At 36.5% G+C, this 24483-nt stretch overlaps 1 protein-coding gene across 2 annotated transcripts; it reads right to left on the bottom strand.

Moving 5' to 3' along the window:
* Window positions 1–1511: 1511 nt before the first annotated feature.
* Window positions 1512–16972, bottom strand: pi15a (peptidase inhibitor 15a). Of its 2 annotated transcripts, XM_073940466.1 has the most exons (7): window positions 16838–16971; window positions 14793–15123; window positions 13511–13629; window positions 13232–13364; window positions 12087–12202; window positions 3762–8515; window positions 1512–2944 (listed from the first exon to the last, which is right to left on the bottom strand). In XM_073940466.1, exons 2-6 carry the CDS (start codon window positions 15069–15071, stop codon window positions 8380–8382), a joined length of 783 nt encoding a protein of 260 aa, XP_073796567.1. In that variant the 5' UTR covers window positions 15072–15123; window positions 16838–16971; the 3' UTR covers window positions 1512–2944; window positions 3762–8379. The 2 variants fall into 2 exon arrangements, with proteins under 2 accessions (XP_073796567.1, NP_001153449.1); NM_001159977.1 differs by lacking the exon at window positions 1512–2944 and having other exon boundaries at window positions 8168–8515; window positions 16838–16972.
* Between the last annotated feature and the right edge of the window lie 7511 nt (window positions 16973–24483).

Below are 24483 nucleotides of genomic sequence, written 5' to 3'. Positions count from 1 at the left end.
AGCTAATATACATTTGAGCTCTGGCCCAGAAGCAGACAAAAATAGACTTGTCACCATCTCTGCTTACTAAGTGAAGTTTATTCATAAACTAATTTCGAGAGGATCACTTGCTTATAATTTATCACGGCCGGTCTCGTATTTGCTAATCACTATCTTCCAATCATATGAGCCCTAAGCTACTATAAATAACCCCAGTTTTCAGTCCATTTTATCTTCGTTTGGAAGAAACCCCCCTTCCTTCCCTATTCGCCTCCTTTACCTCTGATCTAGTGGCACGGCGGCCCAGTGGTTAGCACTGTGAGCCCTACAGCAAGAACACTGCCGGACCTGGTCCCACCAGGCCGGCGGGCGTTTCTGTGAGGAGTTTGTATGTTCTCCCCGTGTCCGCGTGGGCTTTTCCCGGGTTCTCCAGTTTCCTCCCACCATCCAAAGGCATTCAACATACATTATAATCAAGTATTTGTCTAACCCCTTTTCCCTTAGCTACCGCAGCCGGGGAGTTCTGAGATCCACTGAGCTCAGGCTCCTCTCTCGCTCTGCCAACAGGAGGAAGCCCCGGGCTCGAGGATCCCTTGAGCTCGGGGCTCTCTCCCGCGACAGCATGCCAAACAAGCTTTTATAAATCATCAGCTAAGTGTGAACTCTTGAAACCAGTTTTATAGAGTGGTCATTGCAGACAGTTGGAAAGAAGCAGATGACACATTTGGCTGTTTTCCTCATCCATGCCGTCAGATTGACGTTAGTGGGAAAGGAAAGTGGTCTTAAAAGGAAGCGCACAGTATTGCATTTTGATTAAAGCTCATGAACACCAACATTTTCCATTTTTTTTAACAATGCACAGATGAATCGTGCACACCAAAACTGGTAAGAAAGACAGTAAATAGTGACTGCCCATTCTGAATTACAGTACACCCACTTCATCCTTCTTCCAAAACACTATCTTTTTAATGCTTTGGCATACTTGTGCACAGCTACCGCATACTATACTGTTTAGAAACCTGTTATTCTTTTTACGCCATTGGCAGGAGTCCCTCTCCTCTAACAGCTGGAAGTCTGCAGAGAAACAGCTGTGTCTGTCCAACAGATCAAAACATTAATGGCATCATATTTCCCTGTAATATCTGCAGTTCTCCCAAAATCTGCTGAATTTGGGGAGTCTGTCTGAACGTTGGCTCCACCTTCTCCCAAATGAGATCACGAGGAGGAGCCTGCCGCTTTCACAGAGTTCATCGGTTTCATTCGCTGCACTGCAAAACCGAGGGCCTCTCGCGTAAGATCATATACATATTGTTTGTGTAGACGGGTATCAGAGGGGCTAAAGTCAATGTTTTCTTATCGAGATATAATTGTAACCAGTTTTCATATCAAGGAAGTGTGGTCTTACATCTACAATGCTTAGGCGAAACTGTAAACGGAGCATCAAAAGGAACAGGGATGAGAAGGAGTTCACTATAATCGCTATCAGCCCCGTCTGTTTCTGTGAAGGAAGAAAATAATGAAGAAAAGCAAACTTTGAACCAACTCAGCTTTATTCCACAATACAAAATACATCAGCGAGTGTATTAAAAAGTATAAATACAATTTAAATAATCAACAAGGATGGTGGTATTGTTTGTACTTCTATAAAACACATATACTTCAAATGGTAATTGAGTTTCTGCTTGGAATATATTTGTTTTTGTTGCAGGCCAAAGTCCAAAATCATCGTTTCCACCCTCAACCAGCACGGGTGATGTTTCTTTCAACATTTATCCTCCATCCAAAACACTTAAACCATAAAATTGTTGCTATTGGGTGTTTTTTTTTTTTTTTTTTTGAGAGCTGTAATTTGAGGTCAGTAAGATATTTTCATTCGCTTAATACAAGTATCCTGTATTCAGCAAGGGTGCATTTATTTGATTAAAAAGTACATTCATTCATTTTCGTTTTGGCTTAGTCCCTTTATTAATCAGGGATCGCCACTGCGGAATGAAGCACATAAAAAAGTACAGTAAAACAGTAACATTACTACAGTTTTTAGAAAAACAATTTCCTTTTTTTAATTCCTGGTAAGGATAGCTGATTTTTTTTCTAATTACACCAGACAATCTCTCATACATCAATATAATTTGCTAATTTTAGTGTTCAATTTGTTTTCTTTGTACTATAAATATTTAGCTGTTTAATATTTTGGCAGGAACAGTAATTTTGGTGAACACAGCATTGAAAAAAAAAATTGTAACATTGCAAATGTCTTCATTATAATTTTTTTGTTCAGTTTTATGTGTCCAGTGGTAAAAGTATCGGTCACACTTTATTTTGATGGTCCCGATTGCATGTTTTGTTGACTAAAAGATGCATTGCAAATACATGCCAATTAGCAAAGTTTATTTATAACATAATTTCGAGAGGATCATGTGCTTATGATTTGTGCTGGCCTCGCTTTATACAATTTATCATCCACCAATCAGACGACTATTAAGCCACTATAAATGACCTAGGTTTCAGTCATCTTTGATTTGAAGAATCTCTCCTTACACTCCTCCTCCTTTCCTAGATTGGTGGCATGGTGGCCCAGTGGTTAGCACTGTTGCCTCATAGCAAGAACGTCTTTGGTTCTGGTCATTACCAAACCAGCCGAACGTTTCTGTGTGGAGTTTGCACATTCATAAGTATGCTGATAATTCTGTCATTGGCAGTCTTTTGCTTGATCATGAGAAGGATCATGGCCCAGTGTTGGAAAACTTTGTTGCTTGGTGCAAAGACTCATATTTATAACTTAACAACTCAAAAACTACAGAGATGCTTATTGATTTTCACCGTAACTGTATTTCTATGCTACTGCTACTACTATAAACGATACTGCTGTTGAGACAGTGAGTGACCTAGGCACTATTCTGGATGATAAACTGAATTTTGATACCAACACTAATTTTATCTGTAAAAAGGCAAATCAAAGACTGTTCTACTTAAGGAAGTTGAAGGTATTTAATGTGGATAGGCCTAACTTTTGCAGTTACTGTAGATGCTGGCATGGTAATTTGAGCGTGACGAGGAAAAACAGACTTTTAAAAATTGTTTATCAATCTCAAAAGATCTTGGGCACAAATCTTACTAGACTTGGACAAGTGTATGTGGTGAGAGTCATAAAGAAGGCTATTTCCATTTTAGCAAATGAGATCCATCCACTTTATTTATAGTTTTGCCTCCTACCATCAGGCAGAAGGTATAGTTATTGTAGATGGGTAAAGTCCAACATATATCTGTATTCATTTGTTCCAACTGCAGTTGGGTTACTAAACAAGCTTTACGTTTTTTTTTTTTTTTTCCTTTTCATGAGTAATTTTAATGTTTATTGTTATTTTTATGTTGTTCAGTGTGACTCGTTGCTGTCAACTGTCGGCTATTGCTGTAAACCTAATTGCCCTTCGGGGAAAATAAAGACATTCTAATCCAATTTCCCCATGCTCACGTGGGTTTCCCCCAGGTCCCCCAGTTTTCTCCCACAGTCCAAAAACATGCAACTTAAGTTAATTGACTAATCCATATCAGCACAATGGACCTGCAATTACTAAGTAGCTATCTCTTAAGAGCAATCACTATCAGTCCATTAGCTACTAGCAGGGGAGTTCTCGAGTTCTACCTGAGCTCAAACTCCCTTCTCGCCTTGCAACAGGAGGGAGCCCTGGGTTTAAGGATCTTTTGAGGTCAGGGCTCACTCCAGGGACAGCATGCCAAACAAGCTTTATAGCCAATCATCAGCTAAGTGTGAACTCTTGAACTTCTCATTTAAGTATTGGTAGACTGTCTGCTTAATATCTGTTGATACTGCTCCTTCAACAGACATTTAACTGACTATAAGAAACTTGTAAGCACATGTCAACTTACACTAACCCTAACCTAACAGTCTACTTATAATCTAATGAGAATATAAGAATGAAATGCAACTTAAATTCAACAAATTGTGGTAAAGGGATCATCAAAAAAAGTGATATCAAAGTATCGATTTCTTATAATCTTTCTGACCTCAAACTGTTGAAAGTTAATTTCTGCTTTGCAATTAGGCTCAAAATAATACATTTAAATAAAACGTATTTCATAGAAAGGAGATTTGTATAAAAAAAGCAATGTACAGCTCATTTTAGATGATAAATAAAATGTTACTGAAATACAGTTACAAATTAGATATATGGAGTCATAACAATGGGCAAAAAAATACACAAATTGACATTATTGAATCCAGCACCATAACTTGTTAAGCATGTTTGAAAATAAAAAGATATCTACAAAGACATTAACACAATGAAAAATGCAGTCAATGACATATTACTTTAAAACAAAATCAATTGTACATGACTGACTAACAGAAAATACAATTTCTATGCACGATATCATGTTGAATTTACAGTGAAAATTACAAACTGCGCTTTATAACCTCACCTCTCTTTCCAGATTACTGCAGAGTAGTGCCTGGTAGATTTCCTAAGTGCTTGTGGGAAACGAGTGAAATCCACACAATGCAATACAATGCAATAGTGTGCCACTATTGTTTATGTATTATTAAAGATGTTTTGCTGGTGCTGAATTCGTAATAAACGCATGTACAAATGATTAAACCAAAACAAGGAGAAAGAAAACACCATTAAATGACAGCCTTCAAACTAAAAGTACATATAAACACACATTTTAAGGTGCACTTACACATCAAACATGTTTCCATGTTAATCCTCCTCAAGACTTCATGAGGGTACAGCATGATTAGCCACCGCAATAAATGCTCTTTCTGGGGTTGCAAAATGCAGAGGTTATTTAAAAGACGCCTGATCAACATTCCACAATGTTTAAGCCCCCGGCACACGTTTGTAGGCTTAACTCATGTGGAAGGCTTCCAAAAAGGGAAGACCCAAAAACAGAGCACTAATAAAAATGCCAGTGAGTGTTTTCAAACCAGTCAAGTACTGTTGAGTGTCATACAGTTCAATAAGAGCTAGCTTAACTTCTTATATGAAGCACCACAAGTCAGCATGCAGGGTTAATGTTGACATCACACAAAACTGCTTTACCTAAAGTCATTTGATCACACTAATTCAAAGGGATAGTTAACTCTAATATTTCAAGTCTGTTATAATTTACATTATTATTAAAATATGTGCAGTTACATGCATGCTCTTAACCAGATTATGCAAACCTACACTGTACATGGTCATGTAAACGTGTTAACCCATTTTTCTTTATCGGATTATGGTCATAAATCGCTTTAGTGTTGGTTCTTAATGACTAATACAACGAAGACAATTTAAAAAAATATATGATTAAATTATGCTAGGGGTGACACAGTGGCTCTGTGGTTGGCACTATTGCCTCACAGCAAGAAGGTCGCTGGTTTGAGTTTCGGCTGGGCCAGTTGGCATTACTGTGTGTTTGCATGTTCTTCCAGTGTTTATGAGGGTTTCCTTCGGATGCTCCGGTTTCCCCCCCTCAATCCAAAGACATGCACTATCCGCTTGTTAAGTGTGACATCACGCGAAACGGCTTCCGGGTCCAATTGCTTTATCAAATTGTATAGGGAGACTCATCAAATGGTAATAATAAACATTTACAAAGCACTGTAATACTTTCGAAAATCTTGATCGCAATATATATATCCATGCCTAATATCCGATGGCCAGTATTGATTATCTTTTTTTTTATAAATTGTTAAAATTTTGGTATTTGTGATGCAAAAAGTCCATGATGTATGAAGTCCAGAGACTTATGTACACTTTAATTTTATATAAAATTCACTTTATTGTGTGATAGGCCAAAAAAAATGGCCATAAACAAATATTTTCTCAATTCAAATGAGTAGCGGCTTGGATCCAGAAACATTATTCTATACGTCACTGATACATCACGGCTTAACAAGCGGATAGGTGAATCGAATAAACTAAATTGGCCATAGTGTGCTTGAATGAGTGAGAATGGTGTTTCCCAGTACTGGATTGTGGCTGAAAGAGCATGCACTGTGTAAAACATATGCTTGAATAGTGGGCGGTTCATTCCACTTTGGCGACTTCTGAAATAGAGACTAAGCCAAAGGAAATGAATGAATGAATAATACATGCTAGTAATTAAGTTTTGGACTAAGTTTTACTACTGGGTAATAAACTAATTTATTCATAAAATCTTGTACACCACTTACTTGCATTGGGTGGTTATTTCAATGCTTTTTTTTTTTTTTGAGTTATCATTTTGGTGCATATTAACATGCACATTGACAACTAAACAGGTAATGGAACCCAATGGGGACCAGAACTCTTCAAAATATCTTCCTCTGTATTCTGCAGAACATGATGATTAGTAAATGATGACAAAGGAAGCAATTAATAATGTCTCTGAATGATAGCAGCTAAAAAAACAATCTTAAGCTCCATTCATATTATGCACATTAACTTGACATAGGGTGTTGTGGGCATTCGTAAATGACATATGAGCATAGAGATGCAAAATTCATTAATTTCTTCTTGTTTAGAGTGTAACTAATTCCATGTTTGTAATGCTTTACAACAACAACAAAATCTACACTCGCAGGCACCTTTATTAGGTACACCTGTCCAACTGCTCGTTAACGCAAATTTCTAATCAGCCAATCACATGGCAGCAACTCAATGCATTTAGGCATGTAGACATGGTCAAGACAACCTGCTGCAGTTTAAATGGAGCATCAGAATGGGAATTGTTCGTGCCAAACGGGCTGGTCAGAGTATTTCAGAAACTGTTGATCTACTCGGATTTTCATGCACAACCATCTCTAGGGTTTACAGAGAATGGTCCGAAAAGGAGAAAATATCTAGAGAGTGGCAGTTCTGTGGGAACAAATGCTTTGTTAATACCAGTGGTCAGAGGAGAATGGCCAGACTGGTTAGAAAGGCAACAGTAACAATGCAAAAAGGTATGCAGAAGAGCATCTCAGAACGCACAACACGAGGCAGATAGACTACAGCAGCAGAAGACCACACCAGGTGCCGCTCTTGTCAGCTAAGAACAGGAAACTGAGGCTACAATTTGCCAAGGCTCACCAAAATTGGACAATAGAAGATTGAAAAAATGTTGCCTGGTCTGGTCTCTCGATTTCTGCAGCGTCATACAGATGGTAGGGTTAGAATTTAGTGTCAACAACAAGAAAGCATGTATCCATCCTGCCTTTTATCAATGATTCAGGCTGGTGGTGGTGGTGTAATGGTGTGGGGGATATTTTGCCTAGCTAACTTAGGGCCTATTAGCACCAACTGAGTATCATCTCAACTCCACAGCCTAAACAGTTCCGAAAGCAAAGGGTGGGGGGGGGGGGGGGGGGGGGGCAACCCAGTGCTAGTAACGTGTTCCTAATAAAGTGCCCAGTGACAGTAGGTTGTTGTTAAGAGGGCTATAGCGATTAACCAATAAAATTAGTTTTATTTACATTTACACCTACATAACCCTATACCTGCCCCTCACAGTAATATAAAAAAATAGCAGTTATTGTTGTACAGTGTTACAAAAATTATGCTACATTGATGTTTATGCTCAGTAGCCACAGTTTTTTTTATCTAGATCATGTAATCTGAATGAGGTTTGTCTTCCACTGATGAAAAAACCCAGTCAGCTCAATGACAATAGCAATGAAAAGGATGGGTGCAATCAACAGACTTCCATTCATGCATATATGTACATAAAAATAAATGTGAATGCAGAAGACTAGCAGCCTAAGCAAGCTTACTGAATTTTGCAATGGTCAAAAGTTCAAGATGAACTTGGATTTCCAAAATTACATAATGTGAAGATGTGACCATTAGGGATTCTGGATGGGCACTTAATTAACGCATAATAACACTTAAAACGCATAATTGAATAAATGGCAACTTTAAATGTGTAGAATTAGAGCATTGCTTAGAGGAAAAATGCAGCATATATTTTGGGTGAATGTTAAATTATTAAAAAAAAAAAAAAAAAAGTTACGATGCGTGATGATACAATACTGTAATTTTGCATTCTCCAAATTAGTGTGACCGTGACTAAAGGCTAGCTTGGCACTACAGAAAACTTGCAATGTTAGACTTGCTAACAAGTAGACCGAGTACATTTACAGCTGAACACTACAAGTACCAACCATGTCTTGACAGATCACAGTAAAGTCCCTCTTAGGAAATTAAAACAATTTCCATTAAATGGGTCCATACACAAAACAATATATTTATCAATAATACATGGTATAAACAATAAAAAAATAAGTTATGTACAGATCATTAAAAAAAGCAGCCTTGCAAAACCCTAGGCCCTATATGGCCCATATACATAAAAAACAGGGTGATGCAGGAATGTTGTGCAAATTCCCACTGGGGACAGTGTCTCTGTGATGGGGCATGTGCATTCTGTCTGTGTTTATTTGAACCAGTGCAGGTAATTTGAGTTCACAGCAGGAAAGCACATGTTGTTACTGCACGATCCTCCATAGCTTGGAGGACACATGGAACAAGGAACACCTACTTTATATGGGGCTTCACCAATCCAGTTCCCCCTGTAAACAAAAACAGCAACAGCACAGTTATTGACACAGGAATAATGTTTTTGAACATACTTGTAACCAGGCTGGTCCCCATGAACTTTTCCTTGACTTGGTTTTATTTGCAATATTATTATAGGAACTCTGTAGCTGTTAACGTTTATGTTGGCTGGACTGTCATTACAATTAACAAAATAAATGATTTAGAGATGAAGGACATGGTGATCGAAGTAGTTTTCATTGTGTCATGATAACAAAGAAGGAAAGGTAGACATACAAGTTATGTGATTGATAAAGCGATAAAAAGAACCAAATCACCTATGACAACTTTTGAGTTTCCCCAAAATGAGTTCTTAATACCAAACTTGTTCCCAGTTTTTATGGTGTGAACAAACACACACACACACACACACACAAAAAAGCAAGCACTCTAGAAACTATTAAAAAGTGCCTCCTGTGCAAAAGCTTCTTCAGTACCACAGATACACATGTATAAATCAGTGCCTACTAAAAATTGTTCTTAACCATGTTCCTGGGTTGTGCAGGGTTAAACTGTACTCTGAACTAGGAGCTAATTTTGTTCCCCACAAACAAGTTCCTGTAACTAAAATTGTACCTATAGTTATTATGGTGGGGAAACAGTTCCAGAAACTATGTAAAAATTCCTCCTGTGCGAAACCCTCTAATATACCAAGCATACATATTTAAAGATTAGTTCCTGCTGGAAACATGCTGTAGAGGATATATTGGCCTGTCATGGTGTGCAAGATGTTTTGGCCACAGACATCAGCAATATGACTGTCAATTTAGGGCATGCCTCGGCTTACATAATGATAATATTAGTATGATATTCCAAATATACATCTTTTAATGTGGAAAAGGATAGTTCTTGTGTTATTACTTAGTCTATGTTTAAAAAAAAAAAAAAAAAATATATATATATATATATATATATATATAAACATTTAGAACATTATAGGACTAAAACATTTGAAATAAAAGTAAAAAAAAAAAAAAAAAACACATACGTATATTATTTTTCCACTGCACCACTGCAGCTATCTACACACAAATTAGCCAAGGACAAAAAAAGATGACAATCTATCTATCTTTTAATCTATCTATCTATCTATCTATCTATCTATCTATCTATCTATCTATCTATCTATCTATCTATCTATCTATCTATCTATCTATCTATCTATCTATCTATCTATCTATCTATCTATCTATCTATCTATCTATCTATCTATCTATCTATCTATCTATCTATCTATCTATCTACCTATCTATTTTATCAGTTTGAATTTTTATCAGTTTAATAGGTTTATAACTGTACCTCAATGTCCGAAAATCCACACAGCGCTACTAACTTGGTTAGTTCTCTTGTGTCCAATGAGTATAATTTTACTGTAATTTAGTAGACTCTTTATTCTTACATGATAAACTACTAGTTTATCACTTTCATTTTCCCTTTCCTTCGCTTTGTCCCTGCATTTTAATGGCTTTAATTAATTATAAAATATATATTTTTATAAATATATTTTTAAAAATATTTTTTATACATAAGGACAGATGACTTGCAGAGAATAATAACAAACGTGCATCTTGGTTTTATTTATAATGCACCGTGGTTGTGACAAGCAAATGTGAAAGCAAAAAAGTGCACAGCCGAGGGGGTAGGACTGCACGATTAATCGAAAAAAAGATTGGGATCTCGATTCGACCCTACACACAATCCTAATTCTGTTTTTCTACAATTCAGCCAATTATATTTTCGAGGTGAGGAAAGAAGTGTAAGGGTGCACACACACAAATCTTCACAGCAACATGGACACCTCCAAATGGCGTTAAAAGTGTCACATACTGTATTTTTAAGGTATAATTCACCCAAAAATGTAATTTCTATCCTAATGTAATGATCTTGTGGCCGCGAAATTATATGTGAGCTGAACGCACTTTGAACATCATTTAAATGATCATATCGCATTTTAAAAGTTATGATTACGACAAGCATTTGATATGTTTTTTTCTTTGATAGTAAACAGTGTTGTGTGTGAGAATAAATGTTTACAGTATCAGTATAACTATTAAAGCCTATTTAACGTTGAATATAATGCAGTTGGGAATCTAATAATGACAAATGTCTCTTTTTACCAGTGAATAAATGGTCTAATAAAGTTGTCAATGACAAATGACAAGTATAAGTCTCAAACATAATAATTAATCTTTAGAATGATAATAATTAGTTTTATTCTAATTCCATCACTTTACTGTCAATTAACCACCAGAACATTTTAAAGTTTATTTGTTTAAGTCCACCATTCAAAGTCTATACACAATTTAGCATTTTAACCAACAGTAGACCTACACATAGGCCTAATATCATTATTGCCGTTTTACCATATGTTTGAAAAACAACAATAATAATAGCCCACTCATATTAACCTTTATTTTACATCCACAGAATCGTGAGAAAATTGTGATCATATAAATGTTTGTCTAAGCTTTTCACTCATCATAGCACACGTGCTGCTGCTGATGTGACAATAAAAGTGATTTGATTTGATCTTGATTTTAAGCAAAAAAAAAAAAAAACGTGATTGTCATTTTAACCAGAATCGTGCAGACATATGAGGGGGTATTTAAAGAGATTTCATATTCTTGGATATTGTCAGTGGCTTCATCATACGTGCAAATTATAGAATTACACAATATAATTATATTATATACACAGTAGCCTAATAGGTGATCCCCGAATGACAACCGGAATAAAGCAGGTACTGCTTCTTCTTATGACGAACAATGATGGCGCTAATCATAACTCAGATCGTCTGCTTTGATGATGATGAACCTCACTAAAAAGCACCAAAAAGGGGTTAAATGCTGGTTATAGTGAGTTTTGCCAATTAGGTGTTTTACTATTTTGTGTGGTCATCTGAGCTTTCAGTAAATGTGTCTGAACTCACAGAGAATAGACTAGATGACAAGGGCAGCTCATTTGCCTAAAATGCTGGTTACAAACATTTATATGCAAACTCAGTAAACAATCTATTGCATTAGCAAATATTACCAAGGTCAAGTCCATATACCGCATGCTAAAATGATTTAGTAATTATTGTGACAGTCCTAAAGATATTTTAAACTGTACTGACCCTTGACCTGAGGCATTACTTCTCATCTTTCATGCTTTAAATCACTGCTTTAACTAGTTCTCAGCTAGCAAGTCGAGCCTTTACTACAGTTCAAAAATAACATGCTCTACTACAGGAACCTAAGACTTTTCTCAAGTGCACTGCCTTACAAGAGTAAAAAAGGAGGTCAGAAGTCAGTCACAAGTCACCAGCCACACAAAGATTATGGTTCTTTGATTCTGGAATTAGAGGCAGAATCCTGCTAAAATTCCACATGGAGCAGGAATGCAAAAGGTCGTCCAGGTCTTTGAACCAGAAGGACCTGTGGATGTCCACGTCAAAATGTTTTTAACAGAGCAGTGTCAGATTGCTAGCTTAGCCTACTGTAATTACGTGACTGAAGAGGTTCACTGTGGAGTTTAGCTGAAAAAAAAACTTAAAGTAATACTTACTTTGGAGAATAGTTGCACACCAGGTATGTTGCCCTCTTCCATACGGAGCCCCAAACATTCATATTATGGCAAGTATTAATCGCACATCCTACTTTATTTGACGTTGCCCACACCATCTGGTAAAAACATAAACAGCTAGTAAGAAATAATATACACCAGCATTCGAAACCTTGGGGCTGGCTAGATGTTTTTGAAAGAAGTCTAAAAAGGCTGAATGTATAATATGCTAGTGAAATAGTCTTACTATGTTGTAAAGATTCATTACTCTAATTTGCAGTGTCTAAAAAAAGTTTTTTGTTTTTTTTTGGGGTGGGGGGTTGTAAATCATAGGAGAACTGATTAAAGTGCTATATGGAACCTATAAAGAACATGTAACGGTTCTACAGCGGTTCTTTGGTGTGGTTTAGGTGAGATATAGCATTTAAAGTAGTTCTTCTATGATTAAAAGCCAAAGAGCCACATTTAGTGATACATAGCACATATAGTGCTATATACCACCCAAAAGAACCGCCGGAGAACAATTACAGGTACTTAATAGGTTTAACATACCACTTTAAGTGGTTTAATTTAGCACAGTGTTCAGAAACCATCTTGAGTGCACCATTTTCAACTAGCAATGGAAACTTTAAGATTTCATCAATCATTTTATTTCCGTAAAATCAGTTCATTTACGTGATAACTTTTAAAAACTGGCTTTAAAGTCCTGTTTGAAAATTGTTTCGCTCTCAAATATGTGGTTTTATAAAAACTGACATAGGTGACTGTAGTGTTTCTTTACAAAGTGGCATTGCTAACTACAAAGGATGCATAATACAGTGTTTATAATCATTTTTGAAGATCCATGTGAATGAGAATTGTGTTGATGATGGTGTAATCATAGAGTTTTTTCAGAAACAAAAGAAAATAAACCTTTCCATTTTAGAACACTGTTATTATGTTGTTAGTGTACCTTTACATGCGAATTTAGAGCTCAAGTAAGAATTATTTTTATCAATGTCCAAAAAAACATGTAATTTAATTTAATGACAGCATTTATTGTCAGAAATATGTTAAGTCAGTAACCTTCAATCATTATAATTTTTCCGTACTATTTAAAAAAAAAAAAAAAAAAAGTTTAGTTTTTTACTAATCTAAAATCAACTCACTTGTGTGTAATGAGTGCACATTGGCCCATAGCACTTAAGGGGACATCTGGGATTGCAGTCTCGAGGATATGGAAACGAATAGTCCTTCACTTCATCATGCCAGGGCTTTACAAGCTGCAAAATGGATCTATACCTGTAAATAATCCCAAAATAGCATTAATTCTTATTAAGGTGTAATATAACACTCAGTCTTTCAGGTTCAAATGTTCTTACAACATTACAACACAACTAGAAGAATCATCACGGATCAAAAATGAGAACAAGGGTGAGGATGGATACCTTCCTGTTCGGACTGAAAGGTTCTGACCCAGAAATCTAAGAAGATTGCGAGGACCATGTTCCCAAATACAAGTGGATGCCCACTGCTCAGCCGTCTTTGCAAGAGTATCATCCCAGACCTGAGGCATCAATTACATCTTCATCAGTCTATAAACATACTTTTTTACAACTGCATTATAACAATGAATTCCATTGGAAGTAGAATTGCCTCAGAAATACAGTGACAGTTCATCTAAATGTTATCATTTACCCTCCAGAATCCAAGAATGTTTAAAACCCATTGACTTCAATAGTGTTTTCTTGGAATCTACTACGGAAGTCAGTGGCAACCAGTTTCTAGCATTTTTCCCATGTTTTTGGAAGTAGTCTCATTTTACAAGTCCCCTAGTCTTATAATTTTTAATCCATTCAGCCAATAACCAGAGGGAGAAGCTTTAGCCTAGCATAAATCATTGAATAAGATTACACCATTAGCATCTTGCTTTAAAAAACAAAAACACTTTCCCATTAAAATACATTTCTAATCTTAATCAAAACTACTTTTTTGAGCAAGATTCTAATGGTCTAATCTGATTCAATGATTTATGTTAAGCTAAAAGCTCTAGCTGGCTTGTAAAATGAGTCTATTCCATTAAACAGAAGGCACAAAAAAAAAAAAAAAACTTTGTAACCAGATAGTGAGTAAATGTTATGCTTTTTAATTTTGGGTGGACTTTCTCCTTTAACAAATATTTTTGTCTGATTCCCAAGTGAGTCAAGTCATAAATCATGGATATGCACAGAAAAAATAAAAATATGTGCCACTGTAGACATGGCAAGCATGGAAAAATCAGAAACTAAGTACAAAAATGTAGCATTTGAGTCTAATGAAACTTATCTGATACTGTATTTCTCCTGACTGTGCACATTTGGATGCATTTCAGAGCTGCAGTTTTAGCACAATGATCTATACTGGAGAGGATCTACTCTGGTGGTCCGAGCCAATTAAATCTGCTCAACAGCTGCTGGTGCCAAATGGACACGGAGAAGCTTGTCATTCCTGCATCCTGTGATGAGTGCAGTTACATGTGCAACGCTCACGTGTCCAACTAAAACAGCAGCAAAATGCGCTTTCCAGGCAAAGTGCCAAGTAATTATACAATTAAATAAATAAAACAAGTGAACCCGGTGAACTGCAGCGAGGGTGTAGAGCAAAAGTTCAAACGTGCAGAATGTTTTAAAAGCTTCCTGATTGTGTGATAGGCTAATTAGTTAAGGAAAAAAAGTAACTGAAGTGACTTACCATATATTCCATGTTTGAGGCTGGGGGGAAAACTTTCCCTCTAACTTTATTATGGTAATCAAGGATAGCAAGCATATCGTTCTGTGAAATATAACGTTTCCGTCTGGTTTTGGGAATGTTTGCGGCCTCTGTGAGATATTTTGGGGGCGCAAAGCCAATATCAGTCAAATTGGTTGCTGGCAGAGATGAGGAGGCAGTGGGACTGAAGCCTGCCAGTGCACTTGCTCCACAGGATATACACAAGAGCAGAATGTCAATAGCCAAGCGGTTTTCATTCATGATTGATGGCTGAGATGTGGTGAGAGGTTTCTATTCCTTTTGCAGAATCTGCCTGCGAAACAGAAATGACTCCCATTTATTAAAGAATGCAATAAATCCCATTCTTGTCACTTGACTTGAGCCTCACTGTACCACATAGCCACACTTGAAAACATTTTCATAATGAACACATCTTTGCTGCCAATTTGTCTGTTCCTCTTGAGTAATCCAAAATCAATTTTCTTCCATTATAAATTTAATTTCACATTGCTTGTAAAAGTGCAATGAACTTTAATTAATGTAGATTGCAACTTTTGCACCACATGCATGTTACTTTAATACAAGTCAGAAAGTAAAACTCTGATTGCCACAAGTGTCATGCAAAAATTTGGAAACATGAAGCATTTGGGAAGTTATGCTCATCAATACTGCATTTGTTTAATTAAAAATAAATTAAATAAAGTAATATTGTAAATATATTTCCAACTTATTATTGGTATTTTCTATGTAAATATTTATGTTTTCATTAAAATTTTTCCTGTAGATTAAAAGCCATCTTGTGTCTTCAGTCTCACAGTAGCTTTCAGAAATCTTGTTAACCCTTTAACTGCCCTACCAAGTAAAAAATAAAATTGCATTTCTTAACTCCTAATGTCACTAGTTAACAAAGTCAATAGATTTTTTTACATTCCACATCTTTTAAAATGTCAACCTCTACCAAATGGTTGATATGTCGTTTATGGTAAAAGTACCTGAATTAATACATACTGTGAAAAATCTAGTGCAAGACCAATTTACTTTAAAAAATATTTAAAAAATAAAACATTTTTTGAATACTAAATCACCTTTGTTTTTTAAAGGTGGCATGAAATATTCTAGATTCTCATTTAACACATTTTCTTGTTTGCTTTTTACAATAAAACCAAAATCAAATGAAGTCGTGCAACAAGATAGTGTTCGTTTTTTTTTTTTTTTTTTTTTTTTGTAAACCAACAATGCTGTTTAGTGTAAACCATTATTTAAAACGTTCATTCTTTAAATGACTTTAACAGTCAAAATATAGTAAACCATTTTGTCAAGCAGGTAGTTAAAGAGTATGCTACTCAAAAAGTTATTATTTTACATTTATGTTACTTTTTATTATCAAAGTCAAAAAATATGAGCTGCTTTTTGTGGAAACCATGGGAAAGTACATTAAAAATGACACATGATGAAAAAACAATCAGTAAGCAGAACACTACTAATAGATAAAATCACAGCAGATCAGCAAATAAGATTATCCTCATTTCTGAAGTTAAAATGTGACTAACATGTCAGCAAAAGTCACCATTCAAACTGTATAATTTTGAAAATACATTTAAAGTAGTAATAATAATGATAATAATAATAACAATAATAATAATAATAATAATAATAGTAATATTAATAATAATAATAATAATTAACCAACAAAACAAAATACACACACAAATAACAATAATATAGTAAATAAATAAAAAAACAACAATATAACAGTTATAAACAAAAAATATCTAAATGCATAAAAGGATGACTTAAAATACTTTAAAGCTGATTAGAATTATAAATTTTACAATAATACATTTTATTAATTCAATAACATTAAAAGAAATAAAAATGCTTTTCCTTCAGATAAATATAACTCCACAATAATTTCCAGATACTACCCAATACTGAGCATGCGCACATCCGCCTACACTCTGCACAACTATAAACCAAAAGCCAAATTAATGAAATAAAGGTTTGCTAAAGCACACAGTTATCCCTACCTTCTCAGAGATGCTAGAGTTGCCTGTGGATATAGCCTAAATAAGTTTCCTTGTTAGCCCGAGACTGCCCAGCAGTGCATGTGCTTTGATTCTCCGTGAACTCGAGCACTCGTTCTCTCTCTCTTTCTCTCCCCGCTGAGAAGCACTGCTGCGGGTTTTTATACGGCTGAGGTGCCGCATCAGGAAGTGTTCGGGCTTTGAAGGTGCGCGGGGTTCCGCCCCATCCGTCACCTGAAGCGTGACATCATCTGTGACGTAACGCGGCGTTTCTTTTATCCTTTTCCTGGCACATCCGAGCAGGCTTAATCAAAACATCTGCTTTTAGTTTTCACAGCTGGCGCGAGTAGAAAAGAAAACATAAGATAAGCAAGTGAATAATCCCGTGACCCCAAAAACGCAGCTTAGTCCAATAAAGATGCTCCAAATTAACAAATAGATGAGTATTATTAAACCAGGGAGTGTTGTAACAATTTTTTTAAAGTCTGTATCTGTTTTTGTGCCAAATGTCTCAAATGTTAATATTATAGCTCCACATTTATTTACATCAATTCAAAGTCAGTTAGAAATCTACAATCTACACAGTCTAAAACTGTTTAACACAATTCTGAATCAGAATATCTTGAATATTTATTCATTAGATTTACACAATTTTTAAGGTAAGTAGTTGGAAACAGGCAGCATGGTGGCACAGTGGGTAGCACTATCGCCTCACAGCAAGAAGGTTGCTGGTTCGAGCCCCGGCTAGGTCAGATGGCGTTTCTGTGTGGAGTTTCCATGTTCTCTCTGTGTTCGTGTGGATTTCTTATGGGTGCACCGGTTTCCCCCACAAGTTCAAAGATATGTGCTATGGGTGAAATGAGCAAGTTAAATTGTCCATGGTGTATGTGTGTATGTCCTGGTCCTTCAGGTTGGGGGTTGAGCATTGGGTTAATGACCCACCTCGTTAAAATGGGATGTTTAAATACCAACAAGGTGTGGCTAAATATTAACTTCCATATAAACTGCCATAGGAGTAAGTATGTGGTTGTAAACAATTTATATGGGCTAACAAGCAAATTCAATTTAGTAATGTTCATCTTAATTAGTTGGTTTAAACTCAGCTTAGGCTATGTAAATTCATTAATTCTTCTTTGGCTTAGTCTCTTCATTCATTAGGGGTCGCCACAGTGAAATGAATTGCCAACTTATAATGCACATGTTTTACACAGCTGATGCCCTTCCAGCTGCAACGCAGTATTGGGAAACATCTATACACACTCATTCACACACATACACTACGACCAATTTAATTTACTCAATTCACCTACAGTATGTATACCGCATGTGTTTGGATTATGGGGCAAACCGGAGAACCCAGAGGAAACCCACGCGAACACGGGGAAAACATGCAAACTCCACACAGAAATGCCAACTGGCTCTGCTGGGACTTGAACCAGCGAACTTCTTGCTGTGAGGTGAAAGTGCTAAACACTGAGCTACCGTGTCACCCAGCTATATGACTTGTTTGCAAAAATTTACAACGAACCTTTTTTTTTTCAGTGTACTTGAGTTAAAGAAATCTTCACTTCCCAACACAAACACTGCGTTTTTTACGCAGCGGATGCTCTTCCAGCCGCAACCCATCTCAGGGAAACATCCACACACACTCATTCACAATCATACACTACGGACAATTTAGCCTACCCAATTCACTTGCCGCATGTCTTTGGACTGTGGGGGAAAATGGAGCACCCGGAGGAAACCTACGTGAACGCAGGGAGAACATGTAAACTCCACACAAAAAACGCCAACTGACCCAGCCGAGGCTCAAACCAGCGACCTTCTTGCTGTGAGGCACTACCTACTGAGTCGCCATTTATTATATTATATTATCAATATTATTGCTTATTTTTTAAAGTAGTGCATTACTTTACTTGTTACTTAGAAAAGTAATATTATTAGATAACTTGCATTAGGGGTGTCTTGGTGGCGCAGTGAGTAGCATGATCGCCTCACAGCAAGAAGGTCGCTGGTTTGAGTCTCGGCTGGGTCAGTTAGGATTTCTGTGTGGAGTTTGTATGTTCTCCCCAGGTGCTTTGGATTTTCCCACAAGTCCAAAGACATGTGGTATAGGTGAATTGGGTAAGCTGAGTTGTCTATAGTGCATGTGTTTGAATGAGTGTGTATGGATGTTTTCCAGTGTGGGATTGCAGCTGGAAGGGCTGGATAAGTTGGCAGTTCATTCCACTGTGGCAACTCCAGATTAATAAAGCCGAAAAGAAAACAAATGGATGAACTTGTTTTACTTGTAATGTGTTACTCCCAAAACTGGTAAAGAGTAGTGGAGGACTGACATCAAAACATGGAAGCATAACAATGCTGAACACTGTGGATTTATATCTTTGGACTGGGATAAACTCGTACTTCAGACTTTTGTCATATAAGTACACATTAGTCTTTACATGATAGCAATTCAGCCAAATTTTTTTTGTTAAGTGGTTGAATGTCCAAGAGCACAAGACCCTTTTTCACACCTCCGTTTATCTTTGTCCATCTGCATTGGCAAAAGAATTTGTTGATATCAGTCAAATCTTTGTCAAAGAATAATGTTGTTACTAATTTTACCTCCATTTTATGGGTTAGCAACTAAAAACAAAGCAAGATTGCTTTAATATAACAGTACAAAAGACATTGTGCCCTTTTTGTTTGTGTTGAACTTGGGTTTTTTCCTCCGTTCACGTGGGTTGCCTCCGGGTGCTCCAGTTTCCCCCACAGTCCAAAAACATGCGGTATAGGTGAATTGGGTTGGCTAAATTGTAAGTAGTGTATGACTGTGTATGGATGTTTCCCAGAGATGGGTTGCAGCTGGAAGGGCATTCACTGCGTAAAAAATGCGTGCTGAATAAGTTGGCGGTTCATTCCTCTGTGGTGACCCCGAATAAATAAAGGGACTAAACCGGAAAGAAAAAGAATGAAAGAATGAACTTGGGCTATGGAAATTTATGGGAATAACAAAACAGAAGCACAAACGAGTGAAATACAACAACGTTTTAGAAAAACACGAGGATAATTCATTTTAACTTACATTTTGGAGACAGTTTTGCAAGTTTTTTTTTTAAAATCTGGTTTTGCTTTACCAAGTAACTCATTCCAAAATAATTGTTTAAATTTAACCAATTAAAACCAATTATAAAAACTTGTTTTATTCAGTGTTTAGTATTATTATTGACTTTAATGGTTATTTTATGTCTGTGTTTCATTATGAAGGGCTCATCCCTTTGCCATAATCTATTAAAAGTCTTTACCTTCTAAAGCAAGATCATTGAAGGGTGCAGTTCTGCATCATCTTGCATGGTCTTATAATCTGCTTCACAAATTAAATATGCACAATAACTTCAAAATCCTTGAAAAAGCTGCAGGTTTCACTTTAGTTTGGAACCATTATTTAATATAACGACCATTATTGCCCTCACTCAGATGTGGCCATCGGAAGTGGATTTCGAAAAAATAGAAGTGGATTTTTTTTTTAAAAATCATTTGAATAAATGATTCGAATTTAGTCAAATAAAAGAACTCTGTTTAGAAAAAAGTGAATAAAAACACTGAATAGCCCTGGTTTTCCAGGTTGCAACATTATCATACTGAACATTCAATATACTGAGCATATTATGCATTTTCTTGTAATTTTTCATTTAATCAGTAATCATGCCATAAAAATATTTATAAACTGAGTTTGCTTTTATATACTATAAACTAGTTTTAATGCCTGTCGGTTAGGCTACACCACTAAATGTTGTAGTTACAACACAACAATAGTCTTAAACTGGCTTAAATGGTCAAGTAATTAGGACATTCAAGAATAGCTGGGTGAAGTCCAACAGAGTTATTGCTCTCCACTTTATTTTCTTTGTCGTATTTATAATAATTCATTAGACTGTACAGATTGCACTTGTTCAGCATTGGTGTCTAGCCAATTTAGTGTGCCATAGTAGTTGTTGAGCCAAAAGCAAAACCCCCTCAGCGGTTTAATCATTTTTTTTGGCTGCTGAAGGACAAATGAAAGCAACGTGACGCAAAAACAGGCCTCTCCTCCGTACAAATGCCAGCGGTTTCCAAACTTTCTTGGAAGTGATTGTCTACAAGAGCTAACACTGTGAGAAATGAAGCGGTCATACAAGTGCATTGTTGGAGGAGAGCTGCTGAAGTTAATGGGTCAGTCTGTGCTCTCTGTGGGAAAATCCGACTGTTAGATCTACACCATATGTAGACATGTAGAGCGTAGTACATCCCCAGAAGTAAAATAAAAACAAAAGGTCACACTTTACAATAAGGTTCATTAGCTAATGTTACTTAATGCACTTACTAACATGAACAAACAATGAACAATTCATTTATTATTCATGTTAGTTAACGTTAGTTAATGAAAATACAGTTGTTCATTGTGAGTTCATGTTAACTCATGGTGCATTAACTAATGTTAACATGCATAAAATTGGATGTTAATAATGTATTAGTAAATGTTCAATTATGATTAATAAATGCTGTACAAGTGTTGTTCATGATTAGTTCATGTTATTAAATGCATTAACTAATAAACCTTATTGTAAAGTGTTACCTCTCTCTCTCTCTCTCTCTCTCTCCCTCTCTCTCTCTCTCTCTCTCTCTCTCTCTCTCTCTCTCTCTCTCTATATATATATATATATATATATATATATATATATATATATATATATATATATATATATATATATATAGTTACCCGGCATTTTATTAGGTTTACCCTACTAGTACCGGCTTGGACTCTTATTTTGGCTTCAGAACTGCCTCAATCCTTCGTGGCATAGACTCAACAAGGTACTGGAAATATTCCTTCACAATTTTTGTCCATATTGACATGATAGCATCACGCAGTTGCAACACATTTGTCTGCTGCACATCCATGATTTGAATCTTCCGGTCCACCACATCCCAAAGGTGCTCTATTGGATTGAGATCTGGTGACTGTGGAGGCCAGTTGAGTACAGTGAACTTATTGTCATGTTCATTGTCATGATGATTCACGCTTTAAGGCAGGGCCCGTTATCCTGCTGGAAGTTGCCATCCGAAGATGGGTACATTGTGGTCATAAAGACATGGAGGTCAGCAACAATACCTCAGTAGGCTGTAGCATTGACAAAATGCTCAGTTGGTACTAATCGGCTCAAAGTGTGCCAAGAAAATATATCTGCCACGCCATTACACCACCAGCAGCAGACTGAACCATGGATGCACGGTAGGATGGATCCATGCTTTCATGGTGTTGACAGTAAATTCTGACCCTACCATCTGAATGTTGCAGCAGTAATCGAGACTCATCAGGCCAGGACAAGTTTTTCCAATCTTCTATTGAACAAGTTTGGTGAACCTGTGTAAATTGTAGCCTCAGTTTCCGGTTTTTAGCTGACAGGAAATCACCCGGTGTGGTCTTCTGCTGCTGTAGCCCACAAGGTTTGACATGTTGTGCGTTCAGAGATGCTCTTTTGCATTACTTGGTTGTAAATGAGTGGTTATTTGAGTTACTGTTGTCTTTCTATCAGCTTGAACCAGTCTTGCCATTCTCCTCCTACCTCTGGCATCTCCAAGACATTTGCGCCCACAGAACTGCCGCTCACTATATATTTTCTTTTTTTCTGACCATTCCATCTAAATCCTTGAAATGGTTGTGCGTGAAAAACCCAGTAAATCAGCAGTTTCTGAAATACTGTATGAGTGTGTATGGATGTTTGCCAGTGATGGGTTGCAGCTGGAAGAGCATCCGCTGCGTAAAACCTATGCTAGATAAGTTAGTGGTTCATTCTGCTGTGGCAACCACAGATTAATAAAGGGATTTAGTGGATTAAATTGAATGAATGAAGGGATGAATGAATGAATGAATGAAAAAATAATCTATTTATATGTCAATGTGTTGTATTTTATAGTAACAAACTTTATATTTTTTGTTCACTTGTAAAATACAAACAATAATAAATGTTAAATTATAAAATTAGTTTTTCTTTTCTCACTTTTTTTTTAAAACTAAAACAATTGATAAAAAATGAATTACTTTCTAGCCATCCGATTTACATATTATATATATAATAGGTGGGCATAGATACATTTTTTAAATCTAGATTAATCTTAGAATTATCTAATCTAGATTAAAATGGCTCATTTGAATTCTGCCGAAGACATTCAGAATATGTGTACTACCCAAATAATAAGTCTTTGAGAATGAAGTTTTTTTTCTTTTCATTTGGCGTGTGTTATTAAATTCCATGACACTCTTACCAGTCATTATTCCTTATATGTGTCTAATACCCCAGTTTGTCATGGCGGCATGAATGAGTTAAAGTAAAACTGCCGACCTGCAGTTAAAGTCAGGCATCCTGCTGATTTGATTCAGACGGGCATTTGTTTGTCAGACGGCTCACCAGTCAGGTATACATCTGCACTAAAATATCAAGGTGAAAGTCACCATAGCATATCTATACCTAATATGCGATATTGCAATTGTGATTTCCAAAACTAATACATCGCTTTGTAAGCGTTTATTATAGTCATTTGATGAGTCCCCCCATACAATTTGATAGAGCGCTTGGACCGGAAAACCGCTTCGCATGACGTCACATTTAACAAGCGGATATTAAGTATATCTCCACAAGCACACATACAGTATACAGTTTATTAAGACAAGGTTTAAAGAAACTCTTCAATTGTCCCATTTAACCACAACCTACTGTAAGTAACATCTACAGTCAAATAAATTCATTTTTTCTCTTGCATCAAAACAGAACCTCCATCACCAGACCAATCCAAATTCAGTGTGAACACACCAATAAACAGCGTTTACTATGACCTCACTGCACCTGCTCTGGTTTTACTGAAGCACACCTCTGGACAGATGTTCGTTTATGCACACCACACTTGCTTCAGTCATATCATTTAACAACAAAGAAAGTTTGCAATCTAATTGCTTGACAACAAATCGTATACCTTCTATTGTAAGAAAAGGGAACTTCCAATCGCCATCAAGAAACGTGATTTTCCTGTGTTTTTTCATGTCTTTTGGGTCTCTCAACTCCAAAAGTTAATCTATAACATCAACAGTCAGCACTGCCACAGGTAATTAGACCTCATTTAATGATCGCACAGTCAAACAAACAATCACTTCTCGTTTGTGAGGGATAGACTGAGAGTGGAGGACTGTTAGAGAAGCCCACTTTTTTTCAGACAGAACATTTATTTACTTATTTCTTCATTCCAAGTTTCCCCTTGCGCTCCCTCTCCGGGCCTCGCGGAAGCCTTGCTGATGCCAGCAGGGTTAGACACAAAAAAAAAGGCTACACATCATGGAGTTCATCAGTGTGCCTTCAGCCCATGCGTTCAGACATAGACTCACAGCTGTGAACTCCACCCGAAGGCTTTAGTTTCTTCTCTGGCAGGGAACAGCATGTCTAGGAAAATCACTTAGCAGTCATCGGTGTGTGAATGAAACTTAAACACCGCTGCCTTGAGACTAGCAAAACCAGCATCTGCCCTCAGGGGTCAGATTTGAGAGCTACGCCGCAGCTGTGATATGATTTGAGCAGTCACTGATAATTTGTTTTTGTTTGTAGTCGTTGAAAGGTCCAGAACCATCTCTGGGATTT

The sequence above is a fragment of the Danio rerio genome, chromosome 24 (genome assembly GCF_049306965.1).
Source record: "Danio rerio strain Tuebingen ecotype United States chromosome 24, GRCz12tu, whole genome shotgun sequence".
NCBI lineage: Eukaryota > Metazoa > Chordata > Actinopteri > Cypriniformes > Danionidae > Danio > Danio rerio.
Note: the sequence above shows the minus strand (reverse complement) of the source record. Positions and strands in the feature narration are given on the sequence as shown.

Bases quoted from the DNA above. Each gene is read 5' to 3' on its own strand.
- pi15a (NM_001159977.1), bottom strand. From the start codon at position 15,071: ATGAATGAAAACCGCTTGGCTATTGACATTCTGCTCTTGTGTATATCC. The intron at 12,203-13,231 runs GTGAGTTGATTT...TGTTTTTACCAG, and splicing joins TGTGCACTCATTACACACAA to ATGGTGTGGGCAACGTCAAA. The intron at 8,516-12,086 runs GTAAGTATTACT...TTTTGTTTACAG, and splicing joins GTGTGCAACTATTCTCCAAA to GGGGAACTGGATTGGTGAAG.